Below are 13304 nucleotides of genomic sequence, written 5' to 3'. Positions count from 1 at the left end.
TTTTGCATTGGTGCTTGATGTGATTTCTGTGTATGCCTTCTATGTGTACTTGATTTTCTTGCACTTTTATGTTAGATGAGGCCACGAATAATATGATTAATTTAGGGATATTTATTTGTGTACATGGTGGCTTATCCTTATATTTTTGTCACTAAATCAATTTGATAGCTTGTAGGAGTGACATTTTTAGATTCTATTTATATTGATTTATTGCGTTTGAACATGTTTTTTCTGATTTGATCAAATGTTCATTGTATCTTTAAGAGGTTGTCCGAGATAGGATTCCCCGCCCTTTGGTAGGCGGAACCCCTCTCTGACTCCTTATATATTTGTTAGCAATGTGGTGGGCCCCAACATGCCCCTGTAGAAGACACATATGTCGAAACGCGTTGGGCGAGCTGTTGGCACCCTACATTGCTTTTAATTTCTATTTTAGACTTTCTATGTGATCACTAAGTCATTAATTATTTTTTGACTTCAATAAACCAACATTTTTTATACCGTCTGACCTACACCATGTGGAGCCTTTTTTCTTTTTTCCTTTTTTCCGTTTCTCCGGCTTAAACCTCTACAACATCTCCCTCCTCATTCGGGTGAGATTGGAGCATCAGTATAACGGGCCACGTCTGAGCTTGACTACAAACAACCTTGAAGTTCCATTTGAAAGGATCCATCATAGGGCCTACAATCGTTTGGAGCTCATCCATCAGCTCAACAGACCTCCCTCTTGGTACTCCTTGGTCCCAGACTGTGACCTAAAGCCTTCTAGACTCAACTGTCATATGACTGTATGAGTCCAACTGAGTCGGTAAGAAGTATTTTATCCACTTTTTCCTGATGTTTACAGTCAAGCAGATTTACATGAATACACTCGCCTAGTCCAACTTCCCTCTTCTGTGACGGTTCGGTTACCCTCATGCCTGCTACATAGTGGAATGTGCGGACAATGTTGGACTTTCCTTTAGGCATTTATATTCATATGATCTTTGTCTTTATAATCTATGCTGACCACATTTATCATTGAAGCGCTACATTGTTTTTATTATTTTGTTTGTTGAACTTTGTTTGTTTTTGGTGTTGGCTGCTGTTTTTGGCTGTTGTGGCCTTCTTCCACATATACTAAATCGTAGCGCAGTGTTTTCCCCTTAACTGTATAGATCACTTTCACTGCCCACTGGGTGAACCTTCTGACGGCCGTCAAGCATGTAACCCATGGCACCCGTGTAGATTTGGTTTTACCGCCACGGATTGCATGCAGGCCTGGCCCTTCTCCTCCTCCTACTCTATCCTCCTCCCTCTCCTCCTCTTCTGCTGCTAGCGTCTCTTCCGCTGCGCCGCCCAAGCTCCCCAGCACCTATTCGACATGCCAGGTGAGACGTTGCAATGCCATGCTGGGTCTGTTGTGCCTGGAAGCCAAGAGCCACACTGGCCCGGCACTCCTTTCAGCTTTGCGTTCACAGGCAGATCAGTGGCTAACACCGCTCAATTTGACAGTTGGTAAAGTGGTGTGTGACAACGGTGCCAATCTGCTTAGCGCATTGAATCAGGGCAAAATCACGCACGTGCCATGTATGGCACGTGTCTTAAACTTGGTCGTGCAGTGATTCGTTGTCAAATACCCTGGGGTCCAGGACATCTTGCGGCAGGCAAGGAAAATGTCGGGCCATTTCAGAAGATCTTACACGGCCATGGCTCGCCTTGCTGACATTCAGCGGCGACACAATCTGCCGGTCAGACATCTTATTTGCGATTGCCCGACGCGATGGAACTCAACCTTCTATATGCTTGATAGGCTGCTCCAGCAGAAACATGCAGTTAACGTCCACCTGTATGAACTCTGCGGCAGAACAGGTTCTGGGGAGCTGGGGGTTTTTTCACCGCGCCAGTGGCTGCTCATGCGCGACGCATGCAGACTTCTGCGCCCATTTGAGGAGATCACCAAACTGGTCAGTCGCAGCCATGGCACCATCAGTGACATGGTACCTTATGCCTTCTTTACGGAGCGTGCATTGCGTCGTGTCATTGATCAAGCTGTGGAGGAGCAGGAGCGGGAAGATGAGGAGAGAATGAAGAGGACGACATTATCCTGGATGATGAGCAGGAGCCATGCCACCACACCGCTTCCAGTTTAGTGCAAATGGGGGCCTTCATGCTCCAGTGTATTAATAGGGACCCCCGTATAAAAAGCATAAGGGTCAAGGACCAGTACTGGGTGGCAACGTACTTAGACCCCCGGTACAAACACAAAATGGCGGAAATGTTACCGCCGTCACAGAGGGCTGTCAGAATGGAGCACTTCCAGGCCTTGCTTCAAGAAATGCTGCATTCTGCTTTTGCGTGCGCTGGCAGAGGAGCAATTCCCACTCCCAGAGAAGGAGTTGCGGGTACCAATCCAACAGCGCCTCCAAGAAGAGGCCGGTTTGAAGATGTGTTGGTGACTTTGGATATGAGGTCATTCTTCTTTCAGCCGACCCATCGACAGGTGTCCTCCGGATCCAGCATCAGGGAACGCCTAGACCGTCAGGTGTCCGACTACATCGGGTTAACGGCCGATGTGGACACTCTGAGGAGTGATGAACCCCTGGACTACTGGGTGGGCAGGCTTGACCTCTGGCTAGAGCTTGCCCAATTTGCAATCGAACTGTTGGCTTGCCCCTCATCCAGTGTCCTGTCCGAAAGGACGTTCAGCGCAGCAGGGGGGATCGTGACCGATAAGCGTACTCGCCTAGCTCACGACAGTGTTAACTACCTCACATTTCTAAAAATGAATGAGGCATGGATCTCAGAGGAATTCAACACATGTGACCAGTAGACCATGTATATGTCTATAAACAATTTTTTTAATCGAGCACACAGACCTTCTTTCTTCATTTGGCTCACTTCCTTGTCCAAAAAAAGCACACCGTACTATATGCCCATACCCTCATCTTTGAAGAGGTTGAGCGGTGTCATATTTCTACTGGGGCTGCTTATTATGAGGGGCTCCCACCATCCCTGTGCTGTGCTGACTTCCTCCTGGGGCTGCTTATTATGAGGGGCTCCCACCATCCCTGTGCTATGCTGACATCCTCCTGGGGCTGCTTATTATGAGGGGCTCCCACCATCCCTGTGCTGACTTCCTCCTGGGGCTGCTTATTATGAGGGGCTTCCACCATCCCTGTGCTATGCTGACATCCTCCTGGGGCTGCTTATTATGAGGGGCTCCCACCATCCCTGTGCTGTGCTGACTTCCTCCTGGGGCTGTACCTCTGCTGTGCATATTATGAGGGGCTCCCACCATCCCTGTGCTATGCTCATTATGAGGGGCTCCCACCATCCCTGTGCTATGCTCATGAGGGGCAACCACCACCCCTGTGCTATGCTCATTATGAGGGGCTCCCACCATCCCTGTGCTATGCTGACTTCCTCCTTGGGCTGCTTACGGTGCAGGTGTCATTGCTGTATGTCACGCTGCTGATGTCAGTGCTCTCTATCATGGTGCTGCTGTCAGTGCTGTATATCACGGTGCTGGTGTTAGTGCTTTATGTCACGCTGCTGATGTCAGTGCTCTCCATCACGGTGCCGGTGTCATTGCTGTATGTCACGCTGCTGGTGATCATCTCCTGCACCCTCTTCTTTGCCTACCCTGACCTTCCCTCTCCTCCATTGCCTTCATGCGCTCCACAGTCCTGAATTGTCACAACAATTTCCCATATAAAAAAAGAATGCTTGTAGTTCTCGATCCCAGATTCACCTCATACATGTGGTGGGACTATGTTTGCACAGCTATTAATTATTTTGTGGCTGCAAATTTGACCTGTAGGTTTGCAAAGTTCGCCTCCCATTGAAGTCAATGGGGCCCGCCGTGAACGTTCCGGTTCGCGAACTATCGGCCGCGTTCGCGAAACGTCCCGTTGGAAGTTCGTCCATCACTATTGATGATCAGGGATGGCACATTTACTTGTTATGCAAGGTGGCAGGAATGGTGTGTAACATTGCAAATCTATGTCCCTCCACCCTTCCCTTTTGACAGCCTAAAATGTTTGACAATTTATAGCTTCATACTTCAATATCTGTATATGGGTGTTAGGAGATTTTAATAATGCTATGAACAAGCAGATGGATAAATTCTCACCAAGAGCTGGTGGTAATTCTCAGCCGGGGGGAGTCCTACCCCTTTTGCTCGATTTCTTACAGAAATAAGCTTAAGAGATTTGTGGAGAGACAAACATCCTAATGTGCATTGTTTTTCTTGCTACTCAGCGTCCTACAAATGTCTTCTTAATATAGATGTGTTTGGGTAACAACTTGGTATGTCAGCTGGCTGATTCAGTGATGTACGCTCCTTGGAACATCTCCGATCACTCCGCCCTCAACGTAAAAATTTCTGTCTCCTAACCACAAACACAGGCTATGGAAAGGCAACCCCTTTTGGTTTACGATATTCCCAGACACAATACCATTCCAAAGCCATTGCAGAATTCTTGAAATTTAATCAGGAAACAGCCAGGTCAACAGTGGTTTGGGACACGCTGAAGGCTCACTTACAGAGATGGATTCCACAAATCACTGCTATTAAAACCAAAAAAGAGTGGGCGAATACTGTAATGAGTGAAGCTGCCAGAGCAGAAGTCAAATATGGATACCCCTATTTTAGTCTAAGCGTAGGTGGCTGGAAGCTCAGGCCCTGCATCAGGTCTCCACGACTGCAGCTGAAAATAAGATTTTTCTTGCAGCAAAAATACTTTAATGAAGGGGAAAATATAGGACACTTGCTAACAATGATAGCCAAGGCCCAACAGGGAGTGACTCATATAGAAGCCATTCAAAATGTAGAGTGAGTAAATATTGAGGCCCCTTTGAATAATCTGGGCAATTAGGCTATTTTTTCTGGATGGTATTTCATCGATATGGCCTGGGCGAGGGATTCATTTCTTGGACACAACTCTTATGCTGCACCTATGGCAAGAATAAGGATTAATGACACCTTGTCAGAATCCTTTCCTTTGTTTTGCGGTACACAACAGGAGTGCCCACTGTTGCCCCTGCATTGGAACCCCTGTCAGCAATGGTACAGGCCTCTCTAAATATTGGGGGCTTTCAAAGGGGACAGAGGGAAGATAAAATCTCACTGTATGCAGAAGACACTCTGTTGTATCTGGGGGATACTGAGGACTCTGGAAGCAGTGATGCAGCTAATTGATCAGTTTTGGCAACTAGTTCTTCTCCCTCTAGATCCTCTGCCGGGGAGTGTATCCCAGATACAGGTAGTCACTTCATTCAAGTATAGTGGTAATTGGAGACCCGTGGAAGTACAGATCTTTAAATCTAAAGTCAAAATGTCAAAAATTGAAACAAAACACTCCAGGTGGTGTATACTACTACGGACGGTAACCGGATGTGTAAATCTCATTAAGATGATCTGGGCCCCGCAATTGTTGTACGTTTTACATAATACCCTAGTATGGATACTGAATTACTGGTTCCAGCATATGGATTCGCAGTTCAGGGCCCTTGTATTGGGGGGGGGGGGGGGGGGGCGGGGCGGTTGTCTCGTATTAAACTCACCACTCTGCAGTTCCTTAAGGATCAGGGCAGCATGACCATCGTACTATTTTTCAGCCTGATTGCAACATTTTGCAGGCTGTGATCTGACTACAACTGCAGAATCTTCCAGGGGTCTACCAATCAGTCCCAACACGAATTACACAGCCTTATCCCATATGGGGATGTTTCCTGGAGTCCCATCTCAGTGTCCCACAGTTTGGCTGCTGCTGAAGATGTGTAAAGGTGTCAAGCATAAATTCGGATTGACTGGGTATCTACGTTAGACACCTATTTGGCATAACCGTTTTTACAAAGTTTTGGCTAAGGTTGACAAACATCCAGTGTGGGAGAGGGTGGAGATCAAATACATCAGTCAAGTGTTAAATAATTCTGTCTTGAACCCATATGACCAGCTAATGCGAGAGTTTGAAAGGCTATCACTATTAATATATACAACTACATTATGCTATGCAGTACCGGAGCAGACATTCTGTTTTGAATTTAGAGGATTCCACGTTCTTGGAATGCATATTTACAGATGCTGAGAAAAAGGGCATTATCTCTCCAATCTACACACATCTCTTAGCTCATACTAGCCCCTGATCTTTTACCCTGCTGGGAGGTATGGAAGAGAGATGTCAGCCTCATTGATGGAGAACAGTGGGATCAGACTCTTGAAGTGGGAGCCCTGGTGTCAGTATCTGCGGCACAGAAACGGTCACACCCATTTATACTGCATCGGGTATATCGTACACTAGTGCAGCTACATAAATGGGATAGGAGGGAATCTCCCAAATGTCAGGCTCATCCTAGTGAACTTATCCACATGCTCTGGAGATGGCCCAAGCTTGTGAGGTATTGGCATCGAGTTATCACACTTAAAATATATCAAGTTCAACTGGCAATGGACCCACCGACGTGTCTGTCAGAAGGTCGAGGAGTTGTACCCCCTTCTGGTGTACATTGCCCTCAAGAGGCTTCTAAACCTGACCAGGAAACAGATTGCCTGGCTTTTCCTTTCAACACAATCCCAGACGGAGGCCCAGTGGATACAAGCGGTTAATAGTATCCTTGTACGAGAAAGAAACATCTATTACCATAGGAACTCATCAACGAAATTCATAAATATATGGCAGAGCTGGCTAAGTGCCCCAGAGGTAGCACCAACGCAGTTGGTCCTGGACAGATTGTTGGGCTAGATGGCTACCTGCAATGGTCCCTGTCGCGTGACCATATGAGACTATTTGCAACTAAGACATGTTTTACTTTAACTGGTTCACAACCGACTCACGTACATTTACTGCGGCACAATGGCACCGCTGCAGGAAACCCCGTATACATTCGGGGTTCCTTTAGGAGCTGCCAGGGGGAGCTCCCCGCTGCATGGTTGGGGAACCGATGCACGTGGCTGGCGATCGTGTGCACGAGCGCCAGCACGGGGTTTTGTGTGTGTGTGTAAACACACAAATCCCTGTGCTGTCAGAGGAGACATGTCGTTTGCTCCTAGTAGGTAGGAACAGTGAAATGTCTCCTCTCCTATTCAGTCCTATCACCATACAGTTAGAACACACCTAGGGAACACACATTTAAACCCTTGATCGCCAGCTATTGTTAACCCCTTCAATACCAGCGTCATTTACACAGTAATCCGTGCATTTTTATAGCACTGATTGCTGTATAGAATGTCAATGGTCCCAAAAATGTGTCAGAAGTGTCTGATCTGTCCGCCGCAATACCGCTAAAAATAGTAGATCACTGCCATTATTAGTTATAAAAAAAAGCCATAAATCTTTCCCATAGTTTGTAAACGCTATAACTTTTGCGCAAACCAATCAATATACGCTTATTGCAATTTTTTTTTACCAAAAATATGTGGAAGAATATATATTGGCCTAAACTGATGAAGAATTTTTTTATTTTTTTTTTAAATCATTTTTGGGGATATTATAGCAAAAAGTAAAACAGAGGTGACCAAAAAGCACCAAAAGAAAGCTCTATTTGTGGGGGAAAAAAAAAGACGCAAATTTAGTTTGGGCACAGCATTGCATGACCGCGCAAGTACCAGTTAAACCGACGCAGTACCAAGTTGTAAAAGGTGCTCTGATCAGGAAGGGGGTAAAACCTTCAGGGGCTGAAGTGGTTAAGATCCGACATGCTGTACTTAAGATTTATTTAAAACAAAGTAACTGATGCCAGCTTGCAGTTTTTCTTTTTTTTCCCTTCTTTAACCGTTTACCTTTCTTTAATAGTATATTAAACGTAAGGTATTATGCAATGTCTTCCACTTGTGATAAGCTTGTTGGCTATGCAGTCATTGCAGATCATTTTGCGACATGATTACATCGCCTGTTTTTTTTTATGGACTGTATATACCTACACGTTTGTATCATGTAATTGTGTTCTACTCAATAGAATTCTACTTTGTTGATTTAAAAAAAAAAAATACCCTGCTGATAGCACATCAGTGTTTTTAAGTTGGAAATCGGCAAATCCACCATATAGCACCCTGTACATGTTTCAGTTGTGAAACGAATGGCAGGCAGCATCTTTAGTACACAGTACTGAACAGGAGGTAACTGGGTGAGACTGTTGATAGGGATTCCTGCACCTAACCTCGCTTTCTACAAAGTTGTTTGCAATGGGAACCTCATAAACTGCCTTAGCTGTTGTAACAATGCCAACATTATATGGAGGAGATGATAAAAATATGAATGCTTATGCTATTTCGTTCAGCAAACTGGCCCATCTACACCAGCACAAGCAGGTCCTCTATCCATTCTTTTTCTGAGAAGTGTATTGGCATGATTTTTTCCTGTAAAGTTTCAGTGAGCATTCAGACCATGTTGGAGACAGTATAGCTAGTATGCACTTGCCCTCAGCTGGCAGGATGCTCTAGGGCAGGCTATCTGGTATAGCTTCTGCACAAATAAACCCGGAACCTTGGTTCAAATTCTGGACAGGACATCTTCATGGAGTTTGCATGTTGTCCCTTTGTAGTGGGGGAGGGAACCCACACAAGGAAAGGCATGCAGGATGTTATTTGGCTCCTGTCTGACCTGGCCCTAGTGTGGGTATGTATGCATATGACATAGGGACAATAGATTGTTTGCTCCTTGAGAGCAGGGACTAATGTGAACAGTATAATAAATATTCTTGATTACACCATGAACAAATACACGCAAAGTAACCTTTTCTTTTATGAAAAATAAATTTATTACTTAACACCTTGCTTTAACAATGTTGAATTAATTTGTAATCAGAATACTTGTCATTCATGTAAAATAGTTTGATACAGTACATTTTATGTTACAGCTTCTGTCTTTCCTTGAAAATCCTAAGGCTTTTCTACCCCTTATTCTCCACTGTAACAGGAGCCACCCTAAAATAAGGTGCCGACCAAATAAAAACAAATAGGAACTGATTTGAAATCCACTACACCAAGCCAGCTTAATAAGAATATCTGAACAGATGCTTTTTCCAGTGAGCAGCAGCTATCATGCTGGTTATTTCGCCATTGATACAACTCCATAGCATGCTCACAATTTAGCAACACCAAAAAGAAAAAAAAAATTCAATCAGTTTTATGGGTTTGCTGCAGCAAACGGATTCAAATCAGTTTCAGACTTATTAACTATCAAATAGCAGCTTTAATACCAGTCAAGTTAAGATAAGCAAAATTAATATTTAAAGAAGGTTTGTATAGAGGAACATGGCAGTAATAGTTACAGGTTTGCTGCACAGTGGTTGCATCCGCATGGTTCCCCATGGTGTGTGCATGGTTTAGTATATATTAAAGCTTCTGATAATACACACCAACATCTGTAAAATATAACTTGACCTGTTAAAAGCTTTGATAGATATCCCCCCTTTTTGCCTGTAAAAAAAAAAAATACACACCGACTCTTACAATAATGTCATTCTGGGATGTTGGTGCATGCGTGTTAAAATGGCAATAAAATTGGACACCTCCGTGAAGTTGTAAGTTAGGCTTAAAAGGTTTTTCCAGTTTTGGATAGAGCGCAGAAGGATTACAAACCCTTCATGTTGTGTTTTCTACTGCTGCCTAGGGCTTCGTCTTGCTGAAATTTACCAAAGAGGAAAGGAGAGTAAAATCTGCAACAGGGACTCTGACAGGGGTTCTAGCATTCACGCTGCTGTCAAAGTGTTATTAAACCCAGGACCCTGCATTTACAATATCTGGTCTCCCACAGTACACAGAACATGGAAATGCAATTATTTTAGTAACTATATACTGCTAATTACCCTTTCTTATCAGCAGTATATAACAGTCTTGTGACTTCTATCAGTGTGCGGCCGAGCACTGGTTAAAGCTTACAGGGAGGAGTTTTTAATCTACTCTGTCCTATGAGGCTGCAGGACCCCTGACCCTGTCTGGACAGTGCTAATTGGCCCTGTGGTGATCACATGCACCCCCTCTCAAGGAAAAAAAAAAACTCTAGCAATACACACCAAACAGTTTCTCCAAAGGCTCTGTTTTATCAGGAGATGGATTGGGGACAGTGAAAGAAAGGTGGATCAGAGAAGACAGGATCAAACAGCATTTACACAATGCTGAGGATTAACCCCATAGGTTTATACAGCAAGTATAACAAGCATGCTTTACTGCATATACAGACTGATTTTAGGATTGTGGGTTTAGTAACACTTTAAGAGTTCCCTTCTTGCTTTGGTAAATTGTCAGTAGGACAGAAAGCGAGGGCGAAATCTTACAGAACACTGGACAGCATAAAACCATGTCAGGGGTTCTAACCTTTCCCCACTTTATCCAAAAGTGAAAAAAAAAAAAAAAAAATTGGCTGAATATACACTTTAAATGTGAATTTTTAAATGTATAAAAATCTTGCCAAGATTTCTAGTTTGCATACATGGACAACAATGTTAGGAGCCAACCACTGATTTTATTAGACTACCTGAGGACTCTACTTTCATAAAAATAAATATTCTAATGTATGTGGTTAACATATGTAATATTTGGAATATAAATTCTTTTATATTTCCACATTTGTACTTATTTTGGTCTACATTCAGACCAGCCTGTTCAGCAAAATTGTGAGCGACAGGGGTGAGGGAAAATTACCCACTGTCTGGGGGCTTACAACTGTCACCTGTAATTCACATGATTGTAACCTTCATTTAAAAAATAAAAAAAAATTTAAAATCTGTTCCTGCAGCTGCTTAAGTATTCCAGCAATGTTTGGCCTCATGCAGAGACATTTGCAGGCATTTTATATGCCAAATGAAAATTTCCGGCACTTTCCTGCACTCGGGGAATTGCAGTTAGTGCGTACAGACTGCCATACAAGTGAACAGCTGTACAGGGCCATAGTCTTGTAAACGCTGATACTTCTGTGCATCAGGGCACCTGCACATGCTTGTGCAATGCATTTCCCAAACATGATAAATTCATGTTTGGGAAGTTCACTTCTCTAAACACAGCCTTGTAATCACTTGTATGAAAGCTGCATGCACCAGAGATGGCTCCCTGGGTGAGGGAACATGCCAAAAATTACTCTAAGCATATAAAATGCCTGCAAACGTCTGAGTGCACGATTGTCCCAAACCACGTCACTTTTACTGGACAGCTTGGTTTGTATGTAGGAGAATAAAAATATAAATCAAGACATGTGACAAACAAGCAATTCATGTGCTGAATAACAAACACATGCAATAACCACATACTTTTCTAAGAATACAATATTCATTTGAGATTTTTTTTTATGCAGAGTACCCAAAAAATAAAAAAATTGAGGACATGAGCTCCCACTCAACCATCTTTATTTTTTTGTAAAACCTAATTCCATTGAAGATATTGAGGTCCCTTTGTGACAGCTATGACAACTTGGCGGAGCAGCCATTACTGCCAGATGACTAGAAAAAGTTAGGATGGTTGGTAAATCAACTTGTCAGCTTCCACTTAAAACTGCAATGGCACTGTTGTTGAGCAGATTAAAGCTCTCAACAGCTCAAATTTTGGACAAACAGTGCCTGCATCCCATCAGCTTGCAATGAAGATTCTTCCATCCATACCCTAAGCAAGGATGGGGAAACTGATGCAGACTAAAAAGAGAAAATCAAGTCATATATGGTCAGCTTCTTTCATACACACTAAAAAGAAATGCACTCACCGGGAGATTACCTGAATGTAGCTCATCGTGCAGCTATTGCATCCAATCATGAAATGAATGGCAGCCTCTGTGTCCATCTATATTAACCCTTAAAATCTTTGGGAGGACCATACAAGAAAGGTTGTACAACAGGGATAAAATGTAACAAATTTTCTGGTCAACAAAAATACTGATCGTGATATATCTTTGCCATCACCTAAGCATTAAAATGAAAGAAAGAATGAAAAAAAAAAACGAGAAAAAAAAACAAAAAAAACACTTATCTGACTAGGATTAGCCTTTTGAGCTTTGTGCGATGTTTATGAGCCATTACTTGAACATGGGGAAAAAAAAAAAAAGGAAAAAATATCAAGGTATTATTGGTCAGATAATATGCTAATAGTCACCACATACAATAACGAAAAACAGTTTGTTCCAAGCATACTTCACAGCTTTAACTGTTAGCATCACTGAAAGAAATGCATTGGTCGCATTGAACCATTTTCAAGTATACTATGGAAGTAGCAAATTCACAATGTGGACTGTGCTAGAACTTGCGCTCTTGAAACCTCCCCGTGGGATTCTACATTCTGAGAAATGTGTGACTTGGCTGCTGGACATTGTCAAGGTGTGGTTGTACAGTACATTCCAAAGCCAGGCTCCAGGCAGGTGGCTACAAGCTCAGTCCTGCAGCCCAAGCAACAGTGCATTTACTTTTTTTCCTGGTACACACTCTAGTACCGATGTGTCTGATGAGAGTACTGTGGAGGCTGCTGGGAGGTAGTCGAATATCCCATGCTGCTCTGAGGTTGCGATGTGCTTGGTCCAGGGTTTGGATAGGCAGCATGTGGATTGGAACGCTGGAAAAAAAAAATATAAAGAAAGAAAGGAGATTAAACCATGTTTGGTAGTGAAAGTGATTATATATATATATATATATATATATATATATGATTTTTTATTTTTTTTTACACAAAAAGGTTTAATTTACATTACAAAGTTTACACTATTTTGTTCAGCCAGGTGTCCAACTTTGATAATCATCACACTTGTGTAGAAATAAAAAAATAAAAATCAGCAATAATTGGGTGCTTGTGTTAATACATACATATTTAGAGTCCAGAAAAAAAAGAAAAAACAACGAAAATCATCAGACTGTGAAAATGAGATGTTTTTTAAGCAGGCTACAGCAAACATACACTTTATTGGCCAACCAATGGTTTTGTCATGAATTTCATGGCATGGAGAGCCCTGATGAAGCATACAGTTGGAGGTAAAGGCTTCTACTCCTCTGAATAATGAAAGCCACAATGAGAGCATGTAAGGACCACGGATCCCTTTCTTTTTCTTTTGCCAGTAAAGCATTGCAGTGCCGTATCCCAAAAAATGCTCTGGTCAGGAAGGGGTGAAGTTAATAGTCCCAAAAGACTGTTTTGCATCGCCATGCATTTTTACAGCAATTTTTGCGCACTCTCACTTTTGAGCCTTAAAGTGATACTAAAGTCAGTTTTTTCATGTAAAACCAACAAACAAACTCACCTGCTTCTGTGCAAAACCATTGCCCCGATCTTCCTCTTCCAGACAGAAAGGTAAAGGCTTCTACCCCTCTGAATATTGCAAGCCACAATGAGAGCATGTAAGGACTATAGATCC

At 42.9% G+C, this 13304-nt stretch overlaps 1 protein-coding gene across 2 annotated transcripts in view; it reads right to left on the bottom strand.

Moving 5' to 3' along the window:
- Positions 1–8715: 8715 nt before the first annotated feature.
- The window catches only part of CDK8 (cyclin dependent kinase 8), a 182065-nt gene continuing 177476 nt past the window's right edge, over positions 8716–13304 (bottom strand). For both annotated transcript variants that reach the window (XM_077484051.1, XM_077484050.1), the window contains one exon: positions 8716–12511. In XM_077484051.1, coding sequence (XP_077340177.1) covers positions 12386–12511 — 126 coding nt within the window. In that variant the 3' untranslated portion in view covers positions 8716–12385. The remainder of the gene's footprint in view (positions 12512–13304) is intronic.

Source organism: Lithobates pipiens, unplaced genomic scaffold (genome assembly GCF_037356315.1).
Source record: "Lithobates pipiens isolate NorthernLeopardFrog02 unplaced genomic scaffold, aLitPip1_a1.2 Scaffold_16, whole genome shotgun sequence".
In the NCBI taxonomy this organism is placed as follows: domain Eukaryota; kingdom Metazoa; phylum Chordata; class Amphibia; order Anura; family Ranidae; genus Lithobates; species Lithobates pipiens.
This window is presented reverse-complemented; position numbering and strand designations above follow the sequence as displayed.